General features: G+C 41.0%; 1 protein-coding gene across 1 annotated transcript; it reads right to left on the minus strand.

The window, feature by feature from the left end:
* Positions 1 to 1,010: 1,010 nt before the first annotated feature.
* fam98a (family with sequence similarity 98 member A) lies at positions 1,011 to 26,393 on the minus strand. The gene is made up of 8 exons (XM_041182919.1): positions 26,256 to 26,393; positions 21,374 to 21,522; positions 20,369 to 20,503; positions 15,833 to 16,014; positions 11,430 to 11,510; positions 7,924 to 8,040; positions 6,602 to 6,769; positions 1,011 to 3,708 (listed from the first exon to the last, which is right to left on the minus strand). The coding sequence occupies exons 1-8, from the start codon at positions 26,291 to 26,293 to the stop codon at positions 2,992 to 2,994; spliced, it is 1,587 nt and encodes a 528-aa protein (XP_041038853.1). The 5' UTR covers positions 26,294 to 26,393; the 3' UTR covers positions 1,011 to 2,991.
* Between the last annotated feature and the right edge of the window lie 35 nt (positions 26,394 to 26,428).

Below are 26,428 nucleotides of genomic sequence, written 5' to 3' on the forward strand. Positions count from 1 at the left end.
ACCTCTGACTTCAGTCTCTATGCCAGTTGAGCTCACCGACTACTAACTTTACCCGGAGATAAAAACAAAAAAACTGCGGATGCTGGAAATCCAGAACAAAAACAGAATTACCTGGAAAAACTCAGCAGGTCTGGCAGCATCGGCGGAGAAGAAAAGAGTTGATGTTTTGAGTCCTCATGACCCTTCGACAGAACTTGAGTTCTGTCGAAGGGTCATGAGGACTCGAAACTTCAACTCTTTTCTTCTCCGCCGATGCTGCCAGACCTGCTGAGTTTTTCCAGGTAATTCTGTTTTTGTTTTACTAACTTTACCCAGTAGCTTTTAAAATAAATAAAAATGACTTTTATTGGGGGAAAAAACTCTCTTCACAATGGAATATAAAAATCGCAGGTGGCCATACCACAAGCAAATCATTTGCTGACGCTGGGCAAGATCTTTCATTTAGATAGCATTGTATCAATGTTTAAATGTTCCAAAGCTTCAAGCGTACAACGGATTCCTTTAGCCAAGTGATTTCACTTCTCTGATGAAGAGGTCCTCTACCCTAGCAAGCAGTTATATCCCCTAACATTGTACCTTTAAATAAGAGTTTAAATTCATAGCTATTTGTTGACTTCTGCTGGTTGGCCCCCTGCATTTCCCGCCCCAATTGATACTTTGTTAAATAAACATTTGCTATGTATTAGCCGACACAGCAAGTAGAGAGAAGTCACTTGATTGTGTGCACATCAGTCTAGCCTGAATCTGTCCTCAACAAACTGAGTGTGCCTGTGAACATGTTAGCTGAGAATTGCTGGATAGCAATTTGAAGAGGGAACCTGGGCTGACTTATGTTCCTCCAGCCCAGGCCTTTCCACTACAGTAGTAGGTATCTCTACAGGCCACCCAGCTGATATCAGTTCACAGCACAAAAGGGGCAATTGAACAAATTTCTGAAGCAAGTTACAAGTGCTTCTGTGTACTGAGCAGGAAATTAGTTCCCACACAAATAAATTATGCAAATACACCTGTTAAATAACAAAGTTTTATTCAATTATCTGTACTACATTAGATTAGATCTACATTAGGTTTCACTGCATTAGAGAAGCAGTTACGTTTTTTTTCAGACAAGTGGAATCACACTGCCCACTGGGTCAAACATTGTGTCAATCCCTAAAATCAAGGTCGAGTCTTAACAGACAATCTTAACAGGTGATCTTTAGACTTAAATGTCATTTAGATTTTTAAACCCTTTTAAAAACAGAATGTACAATATATATACTGCTGATTTAAATATCCTTAGCAGCTTATAATTTTCCCCACTGCTTTTGGGCAAAATAGTGTTAAATCCTCGATTTAAATAATAAGCTTTTTTTTAAAAAAAGCACGTTACATTACATACAGACAAAAGATGATTCTAATGGTTGACAAAACACTTTGCATGTGCTTTTGGTCCCTACAGAGAAGCCTGTGGGACTTAAACAGCAGTTTTAGCCAAGATAACCATTTAAATAAGCAAGATAGAAACCAGTGTTAAAGATCTTTTCAAGATGAGACACAGTAACTGAAGTGAAAGCAAATCAAAAATGCCTCCTATTGAGAACAGCACCAATTGGCAGTCAGTTATGTCAACCAAGAGCCTGTTACTCCCAGCTTACAAGAGTGACCTCTAGTGTGCAATAAGTGCCAAAAAAAGGCAAAAACGAGCCAGCTGTGTGTATAAGATGACCTTTCTGTAACCTATCCAGAATACAATGTCAACTATGTCTATATTACTCAAAAGAGGTCACTGTGGCTGCAATGGTTGCGGATCAATAACGAGTTAACAGAAAACAGATACATATCAACTTACACTTATGCTCAAACTGAAAAGAAATCAGCATCAAAATCACAACACAAGAATGTGTATATAGGATAACTTGTTTCACATTCGCTTTTATTTCCAGCTCTTTGACCAGGGGTTAATATTCAGCAACTGCCTCAACTTCCAAATAACGAAGTGTGTGCCATATATGATCTGGCCCATGCCAGTATTTCAATGGGAACAAAAACAATTGAGTGTTTACAAACAGTCAGCCGTTCTTGGCCAATGCTCTTGCTTGTCTGTACAATTATAGGCATTGTGCATCATAATTTAAGGCTGAACCCACACATTAGCCCTTTCTGTGCTGAAAATCCTTTGCAGCTTTTAGATTACACAATTTTGCAAAAGCGATGACATACAGTAAACTTCTCAAACATTATAAATTAGAAATATGCAAAAACCACGGGTGACACCCAACCACAATTTCTCATTTTAGTGTTTGGGTAAAAATGCAGATATGCACACGTACACATACACACACTTTAAATAAATGGTGCTGAAATCCTCTTTCGATACTCAAAGAATTCCTCCCATCATCTGTAACCGAGTTCAACAAAAAACCCAACAATTCCAAACAGTAAAACAGCACACAGATACTTTATCGCTCATCTCTCACACCATCATTCACTCTGCTTGTGAAGTTTACGGTTATGTGCAATTACTAGCCAGCAAGAAGTTACCATGCGGCTTAATCTCTAGAACTGAAGAGAAACATTAGCTCTGCAAATGCTTTTGTTGAAAGGGCCAGCTAATAGAAAGGGGTCTCCAGGCTCAGTTTGGGCTCATATGTTAGGTTTGTGGTGCACTTTCAACAAATGAAAAGTTTTAACCGTGCCAGTGACAGTTACACATGCAGTAAAGCAGAACTCTGCCTTTTTTTTTGCTGCGCTTCAAGTACAGTTTTAAGCCTAAAACCCATTTTGTGAAGAGTGGGGGTAGGAGGTAAAAAGAGAAAGATCTAGAATCACAAGCCTTCACTCCTGCTGAAAGCAAGGTATTTCTGCTTCCCATTGTTTGCAAACAATCTGCAACACTGCTGATTCAATACAAGGTATTGGATTTTAGTGGCATTCAACAGTTGGTAACTATTATATGGCGGAGTCTGTGACTCTTGTAGGAAGAAGCCAATGTTCAAGACTATCAAATTATTAGCTAGAATACTGCCTACCTTGATAGAAACCAGAAGCATTATACTGTTGGCCACCTTGCTGGAAATATTGTTCAAACTGTCCTCCCTGATTGTAGTTTAGTCCACCTCTGCTGACCCACCCACCACCCTGACCCCCACGCCCTCCACGACCCCCACGACCACGACCTCCTCGTCCTGCACCTCGTCCTCCACCCTGATCATGGCCGCCATCCTGATATCTGTTGTCTTGATGTCCTTGGTAACCACCTCCTTGATAGCCACCCCCTTGATAGCTGCCACCACCTCCATGGTAGCTACCTCCTTGATAACTGCCAGTGCCACCTTGGTAGCCACCACCATGGTAACCGCCACCATGGTAACCACCATGCCCCCCTTGATAGCTAGAATCTTGATGACCGCCACTTCCATCTGACCATCCGCCTTGAACTTTTCCTCTGCCTCCTCCACGTCCTCCTTGTTCTGTCCTATCATATCCACCACGGCCCCCACCTCGCCCGCCTTGGTCATATCCGCCTCTTCCTCCACCTCCATATGAGCCTTGGTCATATCCGCCTCTTCCTCCACCTCCATACGAGCCTTGGTCATATCCGCCTCTTCCTCGTCCACCACTGGGCTGGACATTGTCTGGTCTCTTCTGCCATGGTGGCATCTCTGGTGGAGGGGCCTCAATTTCATTTGGCCTGCCGCCTCTGTCTGGCACTCTTCCCATAAGTACCTGCAAAATGATCAAACCAAGGAACCGAAGGTTATTAGAGCTTTGGGGAAGTATCTGAACAATATTATTTCTGGTCATTCACAATTTCAGACATCACAACGTAAAGCTTTTATATAAAACAGCTCATATTTCCAGCACACAAAATAGATGTTCAAGTAGCCAAGACAGATCATGGAACAATACAGAACAGGATGCTACCATTTAGCTCCAAAGAGCTATCAAATTAGTCCCATTCCCCTGTATTTTTCCCATTGCCCTGTAAATTTCCCCTCTTCAATTATTTATCTAATTCAACATTGAAAATTATTGATGTTGCTTTCACCACCCTTTCAGCAATGCATTCCGCATCGTACCAACTCACCGTATAAATTGTCTTCCCCGCATGTCTTTTTGCCAATTACCTTGTCCAGTATCCAGTGGTTGGTAACCCTTCTGCCACTGGAAACAGTTTCGCTTTACTTACTCCATCAAAACCCTTCAGGATTTCAAACCCATCCTCTGCTTTAAAGGAGAGCAACCCCAGTTTCTCTTGTGCCTCTATGTAACTTAAGTATTTCATCCATGGTATCGTTCTAGTACATAACCCCTGCTTCCTCTCCAAAGCTTTGACATCCATCCTAATGTGTGGTGCCCACAATGGCTCTCAATACTCCAGCTAGGAATTACCTAGTCTTTTATAAAGGTTTAGCACAACTTGCTTGCGCTTGCTAAATAAAGAGACATGCTGTCAAAACTTTTCATCTTATATTCATCAGGATGCTAAATTCCAAAGGGAACAATTTATACTACACGAGAAAAGGGATGCTGATTGGTTGGCAAATTGGCTTTGAATGGTCAAGATGTTGCCTTGGCAAATGCACCAGGGAGCTACTGTCCCTTATATTTTTGTTTATTCAAAAAAAAGTGCACTGCCTGGACATATTCCTTTTGCCTGCAGAGGACAGGTCCCTGCATATGAATATATATAGCTTCCAGCAAGCCTGATAATCATAAACTGGTTGTTAGTGTAATTATAGTGTAATTATTAGCATTTGGGATTGTTCAGCAAAAGCTGCCCAATCGCAGAATCACATCTAACATTAGACATTATGTTCTGAGCTTTGCAGGCAAGGGTTGGTTGAGAATGGACTGCACTCTTGTCCATTGCATTGACATGCTGTTTAATACAATTTCCAGTTGTTGGGATGTACAGCCCTACGTACCTGGCATCGCACCGGCACTGAAACTCACATATATTATTCATTTGTGTGGTAGACAGAACATCTTTTCGGCTTGACAGCAGCATCCTGTTAGTGGAAAACACCACTGGTGCTGCCACTACATTATGATGCTCCCTTGTGCATTTGCCATGGCAACATCTCGACCAGAGCTGACTTGCCATCCAAACAGTACCCATTTTCACATGCAGTATAAACTGCTGTTCCCTTTCAAATTTGGCACTCGTGAATCTGTTCCGATGAGTGCAAGATGGAAAGCATCAACAACATGTCTTTTTCAGCAACACAAGTTTTGTACCACCAAGCAACTATTTGCTAACTTTTATATTCCATTCTTCTATTTATAAAGCCAAGGATCCAATATGCCTTTTAAACTGCTGTCACAGCTTGTCCTGCCACCTTCAGACTGGTGTATGTGCATGCCCAAACCTTTTCCTACATTCTTTTTAAAATTATACCATTTGCTTTATAATGCCACTTATGATTCATTTTGTAAGATAAATGAATGTACGTTCTCTGTGTCAAATTTCATCTGCCATGTATTTACTCATTTCAATCTGTCTATACCCTACTGAAATCTGTTACTATCCTCCTCATTGTTTACCACATTTCCGGGTTTCATGTCAGTGCAGTGCAGACATGATGGGCCAAATGGCCTCCTTCTGCACTATAATGTCATCTGCAGGCGTTGAAATTATCCCCTGTAGACTCAAGTCCAGGCCATTAATACATATCAAAGAAAGCAGTGGTCCCAACACTGACCACTGGGGCACACCACTGCACTGTGTCCTATGGCCCATTATAAATCCAAGCAGCCGCTGCCCTGTTAATCTCTCAGGCTTCAATTTTGCAATTACTTGGTACTTCCATTAAATGCATTTTGAAACTCGATATAGAGAGCATCAGTTGCACTGCCTCATCAACTCTCCCTTTTACAAAGAACTCAATCAAGTTAGTCCAATATAATTTGCCTACAACAAATCTGTGCTGGCTTTTATTTAACTTACATTACATTCAAAAATAGATAGGAGGTATAGTATTTCCATTGAGGAACGTGAGCAAAAGAGACGGCTGCATGTACTGTTTTATTATGTTCTACCATTGTTAATAAAAGAAAGTTGCAGACAAACAGTTACTTATTGTTGAATTGACACAGCTGCTGATTGTACTTGCTCACTGCAGGACTAAGCGCTTGCCACATCAGCAGACATTCTAAAATTGTGGTCACGCTATGGTAAATTTTGAAAGAGCTCCTATCATTTTTTTAAAAAAGAGAAAGGAATTCTCCTAAAGTCTGGGCCAACATTCCTCCCTTAACTTAGAGAAAAAAAAACAATCAGATAAACCAGGCTATTTATCTCATTGTTGTTTGTGGGATCGGGGAGAGCCACATTTGCCTGTCTAAGTTACTGCAAAATATTTCATTACAGGAAGTGTTCAGGAACATTTTCATAAGCTGTTACATAAATACAAACTCAACCAGAAGCTCTAACATTAAAAATTGCTCTATTACCTACCTGAGAGTCAAATAATTGAATCTGAAGTTCAAATTGATAACCACACCCATAGTTAGGAGGCATCACAATTAGCAGATCAATGGCTTTGGAGACATGACTCACCTTTGTTATGGTGTGCATTTGGTGGAACAACGTTAAATAAGTCTAACTTTATTTTACCTTATTAACGGCACACGCAGTCTTCTCCCGGATCGAACCACTGCTGGTTCGCATAATCTTGGACAGGTCCTCTCGAGCAGCTAACAGGTGTGCAACACAAACGGTGCTTCTCGAACTCAGAGCTGCACGCTTGGGCTGGTAGACCTTGGCCAATTTTTCAGTTTGGCTCTGTGCAAAGCGGAACACAAACAAACAAAATCAGTATTAAATGTAAAAATGGCTGGATCACAATTTGTAAATATGCATGCTTAGAAATTAACCCAAAATTCCCTGCATATTCAACTGGCAACATCATTTCTTGGCACACTATCTCCAAGATGCTGCGCCGCAAATAGTAACTAGTAGGTCCATGTTCATTAGTCACAATGTATAATCAGTTCCTGCGTCAACTGTACCAATGCACTAAGATGACAATCTCTTCAATATTGGGAGGAAGAGGGGATAAATGACAGTGATAATTCTTTGAGGAGCTCCCAAAAAGCTTCTGTGGATTTTACAACATTAAATAAGGGTTCAGTTTTTCTTCATTTGCCAAAGCAAAGCCAGTTTAAGACAACAAGCCAAATTTAAGAAAGGCCAGCATTAGAGAAAGCTGACGCTGTGGTAGCACCAGCAAAATCGGATTGAAATGGAGTTTTTAAAAAAAAGAAATCTGATCGCTTGCAAAGATCCTGTAGCAGTTAAAATGATTTCAAGGTGTCAACATATTACTGCTGGCTGCTCTTCCACCTTTCAGACTCAAACACAGAATTAACTCAAACTAGTAGCATGAAATTTTCCTTTCCAGTTGCCACATTGCTAAATGGAGAAAGTTTGGGGGGCTCCAAACCTGTTCCTGTTAGCAGACTGCCTATAATCTGCCGATTCCCACACCAGCTATCTTTATCAGAAAGTGAAGTTTCTAATTTACTGATTAAAGTTCAACAACGTATGCCAGAAGTGGGGAAATTTTCGTTCTCAACCATTGATTTTTCTACTCTAGATATGCACGGACAGTCCATGCAAATATTTCCAACCATCACAAATACATTCATTTATGTACTGTTTACAAGTTTCTTCTTTTAAAAATGGAAGCAATTTGAGCTTTCAATGATATCCAGGATCTTTGTCAAAATTGAGTAAAAATACTTAGTATTAAATTAATGGATTGTTTTCCTGCAGTGAAGTCTCTGAACCCATACACTATCAAACAGTTGATGATAATCCAAAATTGCAGAAGGACAGTTTTTATCTGTAATTACAATCTTCTTGGGAAATTATTTTCTTAGCAAAAGCAACTTGCTTTGGAATAAGAGGAAACAGGATTACTCTAAGTCTAATACCTTAGCTCGGTCAGACCAGCCAAATGACTGAATGGTTACATCCATTCGCTTCAGCAACATCTTTCGTCGAATTTCATATTCATTAACCAGGACTTGATTGATGGCTTCTAATTTCTCCTGCAAGTAAACAGAAGATGAATTTTTTCCTTCGAAATACCACTGCAGCTACAAAGAAGAAGCTTAGCAGCAGCCCCAACACTTGTTTTTCAAATAATTTTGGAAATCCAACTTGTTCTACTCAAAAAGTCAAATGTCAAGTAAAATTGAAGATTTTGTATGCAAAGATTCAGCAGCATCGTTCAAGCGCCAAGAACAGGATAAACAAATACAGCTGGACATCAAAACAAGCTCTTATGCACAAGAGGTATAGGGAAGCAGATTAGTTGGCCTCTGCCTACCCCACCATGAGGTATCATGACATTCATTTGTACATTGGAATAGGGGTGGAGTTCAATTTAAAAAAAAACACAATGGCATTTAGTCTTAAATTATTCTGTACTGGACTGTCCTTTTGTAGCTAACATGACAACTTTTTACTTGAGCCTCCATAAAGTTCTCAAATTAACCACTAAGAGGAGAGAGACATTGGCATGGGACAACTATTAACAAAGCAGCCATCACTTACTACCTTCCACAGCAACCAGAGGCCACGGGGGAGGTGCCAGAGGACTGGAGAACAGCTAATGTGGTTCCGCTATTTAAGAAGAGTTGTAGAGATAAGCCAGGGAACTACAGGCCAGTGAGTCTCACATCAGTGGTAGGGAAACTATTGGAGAAAATTCTGAAGGAGAGAATCTATCTCCACTTGAGAGAGGCAAGGTTTGATCATGGCTTTGTCAGAGGGAGGTCATGCCTAACAAATTTGATTGAAATTTTTGAGGAGGTGACCAGGTGTGTAGATGAGAGTAGTGCAGTTGATGTAGTTTATATGGATTTCAGCAAAGCCTTAGACAAGGTCCCACATGGGAGACTTATAAAGAAGGCAAATGCACATGGGATACAGGGTAATTTGATAAGGTGGATTCAAAATTGGTTTATTTGTAGGAGACAGAGGGTGATGACAGAAGGATGCTTTAGTGACTGGAAGCCAGTGTCCAGTGGCGTACCACAGGGATCTGTGCTGGGTCCCCTATTATTTGTCATTTATATAAACGACATAGATGACTATGTAGCGGGTAGGATTAGTAAGTTTGCGGATGACACAAAGATTGGCTGGCTGGTTACCAGTGAGGTTGAGTGTCTTGGGCTACAGGAAGATATAGATGGGATGGTCAAATGGGCAGATAAGTGGCAGATGGAATTTAACCCTGAAAAGCGAGGGGTGATACACTTTGGAAGGAGTAATTTGACAAGGAAGTATTCAATGAACGGTATGACACTAGGAAGTTCTGAGGAACAAAGGGACTTTGGCATGTGTGTCCATAGATCCCTGAAGGCGGAGGGGCATGTTAGTGGAATGGTGAAAAAGGCATATGGGACACTTGCCTTTATCAATCGAAGCATAGATTACAAAAGTAGGGAGGTCATGTTGGAGTTGTATAGAACCTTGGCGAGGCCACAGCTGGAGTGCTGTGTGCAGTTCTGGTCACCACATTTTAGGAAGGATGTGATTGCACTGGAGGGGGTGCAGAGGAGATTCACCAGGATGTTGCCTGGGATGAAACATTTAAGTTATGAAGAGAGGTTGGATGAACTTGTGTTGTTTTCGCTGGAGCAGAGAAGGCTGAGGGGCGACCTGGTCATGGTGTATAAGATTATGAGGGACATGGACAGGGTGGATAGGGAGCAACTATTCCCCTTAGTTGAAGGGTCAGTCACAAGGGGACATAAGTTCAAGGTGAGGGGCAGGATGTTTAAGGGGGATGGGAGGAAAAACTTTTTTATCCAGAGGGTGGTGAAGGTCTGGAATGCACTGCCTGGCAGGGTGGTGAAGGCGGGTTGCCTCACATCTTTTAAAAAGTACCTGGATAAGTACTTGGCAGGTCATAATATTCAAGGCTATGGGCCAAGTGCTGGTAAATGGGGTTAGGTAGGTAGGTCAGGTGTTTCTCACGTGTCAGTACAGACTCAATGGGCCGTAGGGCCTCTTCTGCACCGTGAGATTCTGTGATTCTGTGAACAGGCTAGATCAGGATCCAAATGGTCAGCAGACTGAACTATTATCCTATTGCAAAGGGCTAGAATTCCAATACTGGATTTAAAAAAAAATGTAGGTTAGATCTGGGAACACTCAAACACGCCCCCACTTCAAAACCTGATGCCGGGGCAGCCAGCTGCAGTGCTAAGTTACTACCAATTATTGAATTAGTTTTATGTTGTAGGCCCATGCTTGATTGTGATTGGGTTCAATCTGCCCAAACCCACAACACATTGGGTTTTTGCAGCCAGCAAAGAAAGCAGTCAGTGTGGCCAGGATTTGAATCCAAATTCCAAGAAGAAAATACTAATCCATTGTGCAATATGGCTCCCAGTTAAGATGCATTGGTTGGTGGTCTAATTTTTGTTGCTTTTTCAGGGTTGGATTTGGAAATATTATTTCCATTCACCAACAAATAAAAGTATTTCATCTGTGCACACTAATTTTCAGAGACAATAAACACTCAGTTTGGAAAAACAGTTATCTTACAGCACAGGAGAAGGGCATTCAGCCTATTGTCCTTGTGTCTGCTCTTTGAAAGAGCTGTCCAATTTAGTCCTACACTCCAGTTTAACTATAAACTTGCAAATTAGTCCTCTTCAAGTACATGTCCAGTTCCCTTTGAAAATTCCTCTAGACTCTGATTACACCACTCTCAAATAGTGTGTTCCAGATATTAACAACCCACTGTGTGAAGAAATCTTCTCCCCATTAATCTTCTGGTTCATTTCTTTATTTTAAATCTATGACTTCTGGTTACTGACCCACTTGCGGAAGAAACACTGTTTCTTCCTACTTGCTCTATTTAAAATAGAATTGAGAATACCTCCACCAGCTCCTTCCTTAGCTTTCTAAGGAGATATATCCTAGCTTCTACAACCTCTCAACATGATTGAAGTTCCTTAGCCCCATATCATCATGGGAAACTTCCCTGTACCTGCTGCAAAGTCTTGACGTCCTTCCTAAAGTGTGGTTCCCAGAGTTATATACAATACTTCGGCTGAAGCCTAACCAGAGATTTGTAAAGGTTTAGCATGACTTCAGTGTTTTTGTTTTCAATGTCCCGATTTACAAAGGCAAGCATTCCATGCGCTTTCTTAACTAATTAATAGTTAACTTGCAACAATACAATTTGTGATTTGATAGTATTTTCAAATAAGATGGCTGAAAACAGGATTCAACATCAGAAAGTGGTCTTCTAGTTTCTTTGGAAGTTGAAAGAATGGTATTGTTCAACACTTTAAACAGTTAAGTAATATCTATTTAATACTACCCAAGAACAAAAGGATTGATCATTTAATCCATATGGAAATGGTCACAATTCATTCTATCGTGTGCTTCACAAAAAGTTAATGGTTTTATTACTCACCCAGTGAAGTGGCCCAAGTGCTTTTTTCATCAGAGGCTTTCCCACATGATTTCGGGGCACCTTGGACAAAGATTCTTTAAGCTAAAGAAGAAAAATATATTTAAATCAAAATCAAGTAAAAGTGAAAATAATTAGCGCAATCTAACTGAACAGGTGTTTTTTTTCCCTATTTAAGGTCAAATCATAATTAAACAGCCATTTGAGGACCATCAAGCTAAAGACGAAAAAGCAATCTAAAAAGAAATCATCCATCACAGAGCTACAATTTCTGAAATAACCTTCAGACACGGAATGGATGCCCTAATAATTTTCGGAGTGGAAATGACAACAGTCACTGCAGTGAAGGGTTTAAATAATAGGAAATAAGGTGAAAATTCGGAAGTTAAAAAGAATGAATGCCAGACATTGCAGTTTTCCACAAGAATGTCTAATAGTCTTGACAATGTTACTAGAGAAGGAAATTAAAGCCATCCAAGTGGTTTCAAGAGACAATTAGTGTTTCTGGACAGAGATGGATTAAAGGTTATGGCATGGTTGGCTAGTAGCTGTGCATTTACCTGCCATTTACAAGGCCAGCATGTAGACTTAGCTGATTAATTTGCATGCACGACATACAATGCCATTTTTTTTTAAACATAATCTAACAATTCTGATATTAATCCAAATTTTAGTTCCTTCTCCACTTATGTTTATTGAGTGCTGACCCACAGCAAATGAAAGGGGAGCTTTTATTTAATTAGTTTTCAGGATGCGTGGCATGATTCTGTGATCCTAATAGCTTTTCATACTTCTACTTTTATTTAATAAATTTGCCACTCCAATAGACTTTTTATACTCTGACCCCTTTACTGATCCACAGGGAATACCACCAGGTCCAATAAATTGAACAAACTTTGATCAAGTGTAAAAAGCAAAAGGTCAGGGAGCATGATCTGTTCCTGAAAGCATTTTATATTTATTCTGAAGCCAAAGGCAGCTTTATCATTTCACTAATATTGTTTCATAAGAAAACCTTCTGGATTAAAACTAAAGTGATTTCAGCTTTTAATCGGGGTTTAATACAATACATTTTGGGGAGAGGCCACTCTATTGACTGGTTGCTATTTTTAATTAATTAATTTTAGAATTATGTTTCACAATGATTTGCTCCATTATTGCTGCTATTGGTTTAAGGATGGATGCCGGTCTGGATACCTGGCGAACTGCTTACTTTTCCTCAAAAAGTACATAATATTTTATGACCACGTAATCCAAGGTTATGTACAGAACAGATGTATTGTACACTATGTTCTTACACAGTGTACTGTAGATGAATGCAGTATTCTTGTTCATTACTTCCTGCAAATTTGATATTTATTCTTATCGTACTTAACCTGGCACACTCTCTTGACTGACCCTGTTCAACATCATATGTGATCAGCAATTAGGGTATTAAGTCCTTGAACACTGCGCAATGCCTAAATCTTGTAAAACATCACTATTTGTCAGACACACTTGCATTAGGCTCTCTCTCTTGTTGGAGATATTTTATAATAACATAATTAAATTTACTTAAAAAAAGGGACTGCAAATGGGTTAGGAAAGGAGCTGATGGTGGGTGAAGTCAACCACAGTACAGGCATTCAAGAATACAATTCTCCTTTCATTTGATTACAGAAATGTGGATAATCTAAAAACAATTGCTTTCAAATTATTAACATCGATGAGTCTTTGTTATCCAATCTGTAGCAGCTGCTCTAATTTTGCAATAGCAGTACAGGGTATGCTGCTCTGTGTCTATATCTCCAAATCTTCCAAACTGCTTTGTGCAACTTATTTTTCCAGGAAAACAGTTTTATCAAGTTGAATTCACTTCTGAAGATATAAGCTCATCTTTAAAGTACTCCTGGCCATAATTCCAGAAACATCTTGTCCTCGACAGAGTTTGAAGCAAGAGGTAACAGCGCCAGGTTTTTGAACAATGACAATTTAACCGGTTTTGGATGTACTGGAGAAAGACCATCGAGAAAGGATCATGTAAAATGTGTGGACCCATATGAAAATTCAGGTGACCACTTCTCATCAGAAACATGAAGGCAGATTTCCCAGACTTCCCTCAACATGTGAAGTGTGCTGCCCTTTCCTCAGGTCCTGAATTTCCGATGCCAGTTCATGACTCTATTGAAGCACTAAAGTAGGTGCAATTCATTGGATGAAATATTAAATAAAAGCTCTTTTGGTCTGTTGAGATGGATGTCAGTAAGAATTCATGACTCTATTAGAAGAGAAAGAGCAGGCAGTTCTTCCAGCTTTCTGTCTGACATTTCTCCTTCAATTCACACCACCAGAAACAGCTTAACTGATCATTCATCCACTATTATCAGTAGAACCAGTGTGGACAGTAAAGATAGTTTGAAATAATTGTAACTAGGACTTTTCTAAGTAACATTATAAAGTAGTTTTATAAATGCAAATATCCTTCAAGTCTCCTTGTAAGGCCAATCTCTTCAAATAGTGGAATGAAAATCCTAGTTACAATTGATATAAAACATATTCCTTGATGAAAGTTCTCTCAGCTGCTGGGCTGCTTAGTAATGTCAGAATTTTTGCTGTTTATTGTTTCTTTTCAGTTCTACCAGAACTATTCTATTTGGAAGCCTGGTTCCAAATTCCTCCACCTACTAAAATAACACCTGCTGTTCAAGTCAAATGCTCTATCCTCTTTTCTCAAGTGCTGGAAGCAGGGTTTTTAGATCGCTCTTGCATACAAGTCTTGCATGCGATGACCGCTGCCATATTGCTCATGCATAACCTGAAAGAATATACCAACCACCTCGCCAGAGTGCTTTTCTATCCTTCATGATTGTTCTTTTATTTCCTGGGACATGGAAAAGGCTGGCAAGGCTGCATTTACCAAATCTCAGATGCTCCAAGGTGGTGGTGATGGGCTCTCAAGTGATTACAGACACACTATGGTGATAAGTAGGGAATTCCAAGATATTGAGCCAGCAATGAAGGATCAACACCTGTCAAAGCCAAGATGGCATAGGACTTGAAGGTGATGATGTTCCTGTACCACAGGTGCTCTTGCCTTCCTCGTTGGTAGACATCAAAGCTGCTGGCAAGTTTGGCAAGTTGCTGTAGTGCACCTTGTACAAAGGATATATTGCATCCACAGCACTTCTGTATAAAGAGGTTGGATGCTGAGCGAAATGGCAAGGCAGGACATAAATCAAGCAAATTTCTCTATCCTAGATGGTGCTGATGCCAAGAGTGCACAAAAATATGTCTGCAGTCAGTATTCCATCGCACTGCTGACTTCACCTGTGTAAACTGTGGAGTGGTATTGAGGGATTAGGTAGTAATCCACTCATTACAGTGCTGTCCAGATCCTGCTGCAAATTGGCATAGGTTGCTTCGTGATTAGAATACTTGTGAATAGAGCTCAGAAGCCAATAATCATTTTTGATTCTATAACAGAGGGAAGGCCATTGATAAAGCAGCTGAGGATGGTTGCGCTGGGGATTAAATTTAAGTAAAGGTTACATTGACATGACCTGAATTCCCTTGAGTTTTGCAGGTCGAGAGGTGGGAACACACAGGCTGACTTTTCCCACATTGGGACTTTGTGCACAGTATCCACTTTAAAAATCCCAGGATTTACCATGGGTTAATTAGTTAAAAACTTCAACCACATAGCAGCTGAAAATGCAACAAATCTTTACTGTTGGTCATGTTAACAAAAGTGCTCAGCACTTAAGTAATTCTAACACAAAGCAAAGTTTAATCAATGCTTTTGCATTTGAAAATTCATGCTTTAAAACAATTTGATTCTCATTTGTTGATTGGAAAGTCTTCCACACACAAATGAGTATTGGGATGGAGAAGTTTGATACCCAATTGTGTGGTGGACGCCTGAGAATAAGGTACAATAGGGTGAAACAGTGCCAGTCAATAATCTGAGAGATGCTGGAAATGCAGTTTTCCAATTTCAATAGGTAGCTTGATCACTGGGGCTTTTAAAATAATCTCAAATCCCCAAGTAAATGCCTCTTTGCACTTCCTCTCCTGGAATAAACAGACTGTTTTAAGGTGAAATTGTGGAAGTCCCTCAGTCCTGATTCACTATAAAATACAGTATTAAAATTGCTCCTTTATACATGGAGGATAGAAACTTGAGTTAAGGTGCAACTCTTGCTAGATTTTACAGCAGTAGTTAAAACTTCAAGTCAAAAGGCATGACCAAAAGAAACTTCTGCTCAACTGATCTGTACTCTTGTTTCTTTTAAAAAATTATGTATTTCCTGAAGCAGAAACTCCATCAATAGATGTTTAAAAATAATTATTTATACCGAACCAGTTTGGTTGAGTGATTTAAGTTTTAAATGCTGCAGATTAGGACAATTTTGTTCTTGTGCATGTACCTTTTTCTCAATCCCACTGAAGAACTGGAACATGGTGATGTTATCTGGGGGCTTGGACATACCCAGGGTGATGCATATGGATTTCAGCTCCATGAAGGACTGGCTGGTTTTATCTGGTTGCTTCTTTGGTGGGTTGTTCACACCAAGCATCCGTGAAGATTCAAGCTCAGAAATCAGGTAAGCTACAGGAACAGAAATCAGCGGAATGTAAACACAAGAGGTAAATGAACTACAAAATTTTCGGCACATTACTGCACACAATTAATTTCCTTGCCCAAGGCATTGAATTGCTCAGGTATAGCCCTATTATATCAATGGTATATTAAACCATATCAAATCGTATCAACTAGTCTCCTTTCTACATGAGCCTGTAAGGCGGCTGTCAAAAGGTTATTCGACATGGAAAAAGAGGGGATCATACTTGTCAACCCCAACCAACAGGTGCACATCTGGCTGCCGACATGCCTTTTCTCCAAATCTGGAATGCAGAGATGCCAGGATCAGTTATAGTCACTAGGGACTAAACACAGAATTTTACTGATCGATATAATTCAGTGCTGTACCACACCAAACAGTAAACTGAATCATTAGGAACAGCATTAAGCCACCTCAGGAGAAGTTGTAAAGAATTTGAATATTTTTTCATTTCAAAAAGAGAAGAGTTTTAGGGCCACATATCTAGCCATTTCCTATTATTCAAGAGTTGCCATCTGGCTGCTTTAGAACATTGGCATCAACATGGCTTTGCAAAAAACCTATAAGCATTAAGTTTAATGTTTATATGCTTTTGCACAAGATTTTAATTTCATTACTTCAAACTGCCAACACCAAAGATTGACTTGTTTTCTAAGGCATTTAATGGCTACTGGTTACAAGTTGTTCTTTAGAACTGAAGCAATACATCTACACAGCACACTAACAGAAAACGGGAACTCAGACTCACTAGCACGAGGTTCTGGGCTGTAATCGAGTTATCTACCCCAGATTAAATTCATGTTACTTATCAACCAGCCTCACTCCGGAGTGGTGACAAAGAAGGTAAACAGTGAAGTGTGCTGCACTGAGGTCACAAAAATCCACGTCAGCACAGCTCTTTCATGATCTCATGTGTAAAATTGACAGCAGAGTTCGAGCTAGATTTCCCATCCAGACTACAAATGGGCAAAGATCAAAACTCTGCCTCCAGAAAGTGTAAACACAAAATCGATACTTGCATTCCTGTTTAGTCACAACCTTGAGTGAACAAATCATGAACATTTCAAATTGATATATTTTACAACAACATGAACATTCATATTGTATATGTTTGTTCTCTCTCTCAAACTTATAATGATGTGGGTACAGTGGGGTATTGGCAATGTTACCAGACTGGTATTTGGGAAATGAGTTAAAATTCCACCATGGAGGTTTGAGAATTTAAATTCAGATATAAAAACCTGGAAACAAAAAGCTGGAGAAGTGACCATCAAACTTCCAGATTGTCATAAAAATCTAACTCTCTTTCTGGAAGAAAACCTGCAGTCTTTAAGCCAGCCTAGCCTATATGCAATTTCAGTCCCACAGCAACATGGTTGACTAACTACCCTCAAATAGCATAGCAAGTCACTAAACTATCAATCCGCTACCAGTAGTTCAAGATGGCTGCACGCCACCATCCCAGGGCAACTTGGGATTAGCACAGTTTAGCCAGCAATGATCACATAGGAAACCATTCAGCCCCTGGAGTCTGTTTTTCCATTCAATTAAATTATAGCTGATCTGAATCACTACTCCAATTATCTGCTTTGGTTCCATATAACTTAATTCCTAACCTAACAATTAAAATTTTACCAATCTCAGTTTTAAAATTTCCAACTGACCTCATATACCATGAATGAACACAAAAGTAATATACATTTAAACAGGAAAGAACACCATAATCAAATTAAACAATTTTGTCATCTACAGTTTTTCAACCTGATCAACTGTTGGCTATGCTCCTTTTGGCACTACATTCCCATCCTGAGTTTCTGGTGGGTATACAACTCTGCCAACAGTATTAGAGGATGCAAACAACTTCAGCAAGGAGCACATAAGTGATTCCCAGTTTGTGTTCTGTAGCTGATCTCAACCAGGGCAGCAATATGTAAACTGAAAAAGTTGCCTCAATATTCCTCAACTAGAGAGCTATCTAGTAACTCTTGTTGAAAAGCCCATGCATGGAAAGCAATGATCAGAACCAGTCTCAATTGTCATCTCGTCTCCGACCTCCACCCTAGTCAAAGCCTACAAGCTGGCCCTCAGCAACAACATCCAAAAACAGTGTCAGTTTTCACACGTGTTCTGCCAACACCCAGCTCTACCTAACCACCACCTCTCACAACCTCCCCACCATCTCTAAATTGTCACACTGCTTCGACATGAGCAGAAATTTTCTCCAATTACTGGGAGGACTAGTCATTGCCTTCGGTTCCTGCCACACATCCTGTTCCATAGGCACTGAGCTGATCTGTCTGCCTGACAACTGTCTGAGACTGAACCAGGCTGCTTGAGATGAGCTTCAGACCACATACTTGCATCAAGACTGACAATTTCCACCTCTCTAATATCCAACTCTACGCCTGTCTCAACTCAGCTGCTGCAGAATCCTTTACCATCCTTTTGTTAACTCCCGACTTTACTATTCCAATGCACTCCTTGCTGGCCTCTCATGTTGTACCCTTTGTAAACTGGAGGTCACCCAAAACTCTGCCCCAACTCGCCCGAAGCCCTATTTACCCATCACCTGTGTTCACTGCCCTACACTGGCTCCTGGTTAAGCAACTCCTCAATTTTCAAAGTTCTCATCCTAGGTTTTCAAATTCTTTCATGGCCTCACCCCTCCATATTTCTGTAATCTTCTTCAAGCCTACAATCCTTTACATGGTATCTGTGCTTTCTCAGTAATGGTTGCTTGACTATCCAGGTTTTAACCACACTACCAGCCATTCCTTCAACTGCCAAAACAGTAAACTCCGGAATTCCCTCCTTAAACCTCTCTCCTGCTTTAAGACATTCCTTAAAACCTACCTCTTTGACCAAGCCTTTAGGGCATCTGCCCTAATATCTCCTCAGGTGGTGCATTGTCAAATTTTGTTTGGTAATACTCCTGTGAAGCACCTAGGGACATTTTACTATGCTAAAGGCACTGCGTAAAAAAAGTTGCTGTTGTGATTCACTGCCTATACTCATCCTATGAAGGTACTGGAGGATACTGAGCATAACGTGTTATGGTGTCTTCTGGGGAGGAGCAGAAATTATTGTTTTTATGTGTGTGCATGGTCGGGGGTGGGTGTTTGGAGGGGGGGGCGGGGGAATCTGTAGTTGCTCGCTTTTTTAAAAAATCCCCACATGCTCATCAATGATGGCTTTATTTGATTTCGATACTAAAATCAAATACTGGCAGCAGTAATTGCCAGCCATAGTCCTTATGTGAAACAAAGGCAGATGTGGAGTGCCAAATGTGAACCATCATGAATTCTCAAGTATATCAAGGGGAAAAATATTTGCATTAAGCATCAGAAAATTGATTTGCATCAGAGGATCCACATGCTTGAGCAACAATTAGTCACACTCTGCAGTAGAGGTCAGCCTAGTAATTAGCTGGAACAGATAAATTGGGCCAAACTGGCCCCCTTCTGTGCAGTTAGAGGTATCATTTCTTTGGTTTGCACCTTGACAATTTGGCCCAGGAGGCGATGCAAAACTGAGGCTATTATCTTCTGTGTGACAGAGATGGTGGCAAACTACTGCGACAATATTTAAAAATTGGAATGGGACAAGAACGATGACCATCTTGAAATAAAGCAAGCCATTGTAACCTGGCATGCTGATCATTTGACATCAGTAAGACACCTCTGTAAAACCCAGTGCAAGAATATACAGCTCACACCCCAAGTGACGTATGCATCTGCACCAATATTTTACAAATGAAACTTGTACAAAGCAACCAGTGCACAAGATTCTGCAGCGCATTTTAATGTACTTAAACATCGCACACAGCTCCAGACATTTATCCCCCAGTCTTCTGAATAGCATGGTTGCAGCCAGCACTGGAAAGGTCACATTTATTTTCTACCCCTGAAGTCATTAAAAGTCAACCAGTGTGAGACTGCAGTCATATGGCGGCTAAAGGTAGGTTTCCCTTCCTGAAGGATGCTAGGGAACCAGCTGGGTTCTGTAGCTTTCAGTCATTATGGCATAAAAGAAGGCCTTTCAGCCCATCAAGTCAATGCCAGGTCTCTGTGGAGTTGTACTGCTCCTTAATCTAGGGCCAGCAACAAATCAAAGATGCAATCAATTCCACTTCCCAACTTGCCATGGTAGGCACCTAAAGTCACAACCTCTGGATTGCCAGTGGATAACCATTAGGCTAGCATACTCATGTACCTGCACACATGTATAAATTTTGGGAGAGAGTGTATCTTTAACACTGAACACTGCCAAGCATTGCAACAGTGATTAAGTTTCATATCCAATAATTAATCAGAAAATGGCTCAAATTCTCCTGCAACTTACTGAGCAGCAAAAGGCAATTATTTTTGTTGAGAAGGCGTTTAGTGACATCTCCAGTGGTTAGAACAGAATAGGGACAATTCATCTCAGCCAGCAAACCGCTCATCTCCAGCTGAAACTCTTCAGCTTCTGTGGGGCCTATAAAAAGTGAGTTAAAAAAAAAAATTAAGTGAGGAAAAATAAGATCAGAGGAACTAAAATCTTACATCCAGATAATAGTCAAGATTATTGAGATACATTTGCATTTGAATGGAAAATATTTTATCCAATCAAGCCATTTACCATATGAATTCCCTCCTTTCCTTCCAGTCAAGACATGCAAACATGACCAACAGTTTACAGCTAAGTAAAAGCTTTATGGATGCAATATCTCTTAGACACTGGGGTAGCATGGATGTGGTTTTCTGGCACCATCTATTTATTTTTTTTCTTTATTCTTTCATGGGTTGCAGGCATCGGTGGCCAGCATTTGTTGCCCATTCCTAATTGACCCTGCTAGCCCATTTCAGAGGGCATTCCCTAAAGGACATTAGTGAACCAGATGGGTCAATGATAGTTGCTTGGTCACCAGCATTGAGACTAGCCTTATAATTCCAGATTTATTAATTGAATTCAAATTCCAATAGTTGTCATGGCGGGATTTGAAGCCTGGGTCAATGGATTACTAGTCAAGTGACGTTACTACTACCCCACCATCTCCCCCTTATCTATGCCACCATCTTCAATAATGCAAAAATGAGATTTTAAACTCCAAATATTGATTAAGCACTTAAGATTGATTTGGCAGTTTGAACGAAACAGACAGTCATGCTAACTAAAAGCTCAAGTAAGCCATAAGTAAGAGCAGTTCCTTTTCAAGGTGCCAAAATACATATTTTTAATTGTGTGGGTTGAAATTGCGTGTAATTATTTCCAAATACTGACTACTTTATGTGTAGACTGGATTTAAATCATTCTATCAACTTGGGTAATGCAATTGGACATTGTTTAATAACAAACCATACTTACTAGTTGTTGCATTGACATTTTCTACCAGTTTGTAGAAAGCTTTCAGTTCAGATACAAGCCAGGCACATAATTTAGTATATTCTGGAGAAGCTGCCCCATCACCAGCTGCCAACTCCAGAGCACCATCGTCCAGTAGTGGACCCTTGTATCTACAAAATGAATGAGATTGTATGAACATTCTAGAAAGTCTTTGAATCCCTCGATTGTATCTTAATTACTATATCCAAAAGGAGCCCCAAATTCCACAACGTACCAATATTCCTGGCTTTTGAACTGAAGCTTCATGTTACACTTGCCAACAGAAATAACAATCTGTGAAAATGTTTCAGCTCTACATGTCAATTCCAGAGGTGGGAATTTATTAATTGACTGCAGTCTGACAGAATCATGTCTCAAGTGAGAGATCTTGTTTTTTTTTAAATAGACAAGCCAATGTTATTTAAACACTGCTGGTTGCTTTCCTAACAGTTCTTTTTTCTTTGAAGGGAGTAACAGTACACAAAATTATCTAGAAATACTGTTCACCCTTCAAGGCAAAAATGACCATGCACATCATCTGAGCTGTTTGGTTGGAATCCAGTGGGTACGCAGGTGACTGCTAAGGCCAATCTGCACCTGGAAGGTTTGGATGCAAATGGGACAGGATACTGCAGACAAAAGCAAAATACTGCAGATGCTGGAAATCTGAAAAAAAAACTGCTGGAAAAACTCAGCAGGTCTGACAGCATCTATGGAGAGAAAGATAGAGTTAACATTTCAAGTTCATATGACTCTCCTTCAGAACTAGAGAAGTAAAATGTGGTGCAATATATACTGTTAAAGGGGGTGGGACAGGTGAAGCTGGATAGAAGGCCAGTGATAGGTGAAAGCAAAGGAGAGATTGCAAAAGATGTCATAAACAAAAGGTCAAAGGGCTGTTGATGGTGGTGCTACTAGCTAAAGGAGGTGCTAATGGTGACATAAAGAGTAGAAAGCAGGATGAGCAAGTGACAGATGGCCCTAGTGGGGGTGGGGTGGGAAAAAAGATCAAAATAGGCTAAAAGGTGGGGATAAAATAATGAATGGAAATACATTTTAAAAATAATAGAAATGTGGGAGAAAAAATATATGTATAAAAGTTAAAAAATAAATATTAAAAAAAGGGGATCAAAAAAGGGGTGAGGATGGAGGAAGTTCATGATCTGAAGTTGCTGAACTCAATGTTCAACATGAACATTGGAAGATGAGGTGCTGTTCCTCCAGTTTGCGTTGAGCTTCACTGGAACAATGCATGAGGCCAAGGGTGGACATGTGGGCATGAGAGCAGGATAGTGTGCTGAAATGACAAGTGACAGGCAGGTCTGGGTCATGCTTGCGGACAGACTGAAGGTATTCCGCAAAGCAGTCACCCAGTCTGCGTCTGGTCTCTCCAATGTAGAGGAGACCGCATTGGGAGCAGTGAATGCAGTAGACTGGATATTGCAGACGATTTGTTTGGACGAATTGCTGACTTGATTTCCTCTCCTTGCATTTTCTCACTGCCTCTGACATGCGCGTGCTATCAAAGGAGGTCACACCATTGTTTATTTGGTTGTGCCAGGTACAGCAATCCTGGGCGAGCTTCTCCAGGACTCAAAGTCGGTATCAAAACTCTTAAGTAAAGCCTTCAAGTATCCATGTAGCGCCTTCTTTTGACTGCGATGAGATTGTACCCCAGACTCAAGCTCTCCATAGAAAATTTGCTTTGGTAAGTGAGTGTCAGGCATCCGAAGGCAGCTCAAGTGAAAGTTGTTATGCTTCTTGGCATGGCACTGATACACACTGGATGCGTACAAAAACAGAAACAGAAATACCTGGAAAAACTCAGCAGGCCTGGCAGCATCGGCAGAGAAGAGTACAGTTGACGTTTCGAGTCCTCATGACCCTTCAACAGAACTAGGTAAAAATAGGAGAGGGGTGAAAAATAAGCTGGTACCAGCTTATATTTCACCCCTCTCCTATTTTTACTTAGTTCTGTTGAAGGGTCATGAGGACTCGAAACGTCAACTGTACTCTTCTCTGCCGATGCTGCCAGACCTGCTGAGTTTTTCCAGGTATTTCTGTTTTTGTTTTGGATTTCCAACATCCACAGTTTTTTGTTTTTAAATCGGATGCGTACAGCAGACTTACTCCTCTTCGTTCCCTCTTCAGCATGTTTTTTTTACCACCATGCTCTTGGATACCTTCCATGATGGTAATCCAGGATCAAAATCAGACATCACATGGATGGTAGGCTGCTCAATCCGAGACGACTCCAAGCAAAGACCAAGGTTTCCAAGACATACTATGCGATTTCCTGTTTGCTGATGCCTGCGCACTGGCTGCTGGGTCAGATCTGAACATGCAGTATGCAAGGACTTGTTCTCCAATGTATGTGACAACTTTGGCCTTGCAATCAGCTTGAAGAAAAATGAAATAATGTACCAGCCCACTCCAGGAAAGCCCTAGCATGTGCTCAAGATTTCAGCTCACGACCAGGACCTGAATGGATAAGTTCACTTATCTTGGCAGAATACTCTCTCGAGCTGTCTATTTTGATGACGAGACACATGCAAGAATCTAGAAGTAACAATTTGTTTCAGGGGAGATAGCTAACCATGTGTGCTGTCGTGATTAGAATTCAAATCAGGTCAAGTCTGTGACATTCCCACATCTTTGGAATGTTAAAAGGAGTGAATCTGCAGACATTCTTGTGGCCAGGTATTAATGATGTGAAACTTATAGAAATGAAGAGACAACTATTCACATCTCCCCACACTCCTATACGCTTCAGTGACTTGGACAACCTACAGCTGGCACCTCAAAAGCACTGGAGAAGTACCACCCGCGATGCTTTCACAAGATCCTCCAAATACGATAGCCAGAAAGGCCGTCCAATAGCAGTGTCCTCTCCCAAGGCAACATGCCTAACATTGAGGTGCTAATCATTCAAAGACAGCTCCACTGGGCAGGACATGTCATTTGCATGCCTGATACCAGTCTCCCAAAGCAACAACTCTACATGGAACTCAACTGCAACAGGATACTACTATGAGGACAATGAAAATATCTTTAGAATTGTCCCCAAAGCATCCCTGAAGAGGTCAAACATCTCCCAGGTGACTCCTGGGAGTCCCTGGTTTGTGACCAAGTTCATTCAGGAAGGTACAGGACACACAGAGACTTCGTCAGAAACACACAGAGGTGAAGTTGAGGTGTAGACAGCACACAAGACCTCTCAACAACTCATCTATCCGTCCTTCTAAGCACCACCCAGATGTGGCAGAGTCTGCAGATCACACATTGGACTTGTCAGCCATTTCAGAACCAAACTGGAATGGAAGCAAGTCATCCCTGATCCCAAGGGATTGCCTAAGATGGTTCACACTTTGCCCCTTTGAATGGTGTAAGTTAATTAAACTAATCTAGATTGCAAAACTACCGAGATGACATGAGACCTTCAAATCTACACATTTGAAGCACAGAAGAGCTGTACAAGAGATATGGGTTTTCCCTATCACTCCATTTCCCTTTTTTGACAGCCTGGTTCTTTACTGAGGTGGCAAAAGGAGTTCCATTATCAACCTCATTATGTTTCAGCTGAGGCACGATTCAAAAGTTACTGGAATGGATTTCCTAAAAATTAAGAGCTTAACAGTTTATATAGTATGTCAAATATTATACTGCTAGTCCCTCGCTGTGCATAGTTAAGTTGCTTGCAAATAAACTTCAACAGTCAATTTTAGCCTGAATGCTGTAGTCTGACAATGTGGTATTTTCCTCCTTACGGAGTGGACCCCACTTCCCTGATAAAAGCTCCCATTTCTGTTCTGCTTAAGCACTCCGCCATGTCCTAAACACATACTGCATGAAAAGGTCTCTCTCTCAATCCCTTCCTTTGCCCTTTCGATCGTAAATGTTTACCTCAGATCAGAGATTTTTTTTCTCTATTTACCTCAATAAAATTCACCAGTTTTAAACATCTCTATTGTAACTCCTATTAAGCTACTCCATTCTACTGTCACCTAATTTCTCTGCTCTCCCCTCGCCCATGGTATTGTGTTCGTAAATCTCCCCTGGACCTTCTCCAGGGCTTTGGTGCCCTTCTTAGAGGAGGGCATTAAAATTTGTCACAAGTCTAATTACATGTTAATCAATGATCTGGAGAGATTCAGCGCTACCTCTGACTTTTGTACACCATGCCCCTATTTACAAAACTCTTATAAAGACTTTTGCCAATGTGTCCTTCTATGCCAAGAAGATCTATTTAGACGAATTACTAAAAGTGTTTCTGCTCTTTTTAACAATATTTAGAAACCTAGAGGTGTTTGCATGCAATATTAGGCGAAGGCTGGCACTGCAAACTGCTTTTGTCATTCGTACTTCAAAAGTTGCTCAAGAAAATGTTGAGTTACAATCCATCAATATTGGCTCGGGAGCATTGGGGAGCGCAGGCTTATGCAACTGGGTCAGTCCACATGGTCGTGTCCACCCACCCTCCGCAATACTGCATCGGGTGTCCTGAGGCTGGCAAGCACCAGTTACGGGCAATACGGTGCAAATGATCGAGGGTGAAATAAAATGGAGGGGAGAGGGGCAGATGAATTACAGCTGCTCTTTGACAGGGAGCGGAACATGTGCCGGCAGCGATGGGGAGGGAAACGCTTTGCCTCTGGAGCCAGGCCCAGTAGGACTGACAGGGCCAGGCCCAGCTCAGCAGGTTATTTATAACCAGCACAGGGTCAATTCACTACCACATGTCCGGGTGGGCGGTCAGCACCTCAGCCCTCGTTAATATACAGGGAGGGGGTGGGGGGCCCGGTCGGGCAGAGAGAAACCACCGGATAAATTAAAACGGGGCCGTTCCGCCCCGCCCGCCACCTACCCCAGATCCTCCAGCGAGTCGAGGATGTCGTTCTCCATGGTGCGGCCCGGGCTGACGTGCCTGTTGGCGGTGAACGGCCTCCCCCTCGCTCCGCCGCCCGCACTCAGCCCCTCCCCCGGCTCCTCCACCGTCTGCACTCAGCGGCCTCCCCCGCTCCCCCCCACCCCCGGCTC

Source organism: Carcharodon carcharias, chromosome 2, assembly GCF_017639515.1.
Source record: "Carcharodon carcharias isolate sCarCar2 chromosome 2, sCarCar2.pri, whole genome shotgun sequence".
In the NCBI taxonomy this organism is placed as follows: Eukaryota; Metazoa; Chordata; class Chondrichthyes; order Lamniformes; family Lamnidae; genus Carcharodon; species Carcharodon carcharias.

Coding starts and splice junctions, on each gene's coding strand:
- fam98a (XM_041182919.1), bottom strand. CDS start 26,293: ATGGAGAACGACATCCTCGACTCGCTGGAGGATCTGGG. Junction 16,015..20,368: donor TAATTGCCTTTTGCTGCTCA/GTAAGTTGCAGG, acceptor CTGTTCCTGTAG/CTTACCTGATTTCTGAGCTT. Junction 6,770..7,923: donor GCTGGTCTGACCGAGCTAAG/GTATTAGACTTA, acceptor CGCTTTGCACAG/AGCCAAACTGAAAAATTGGC.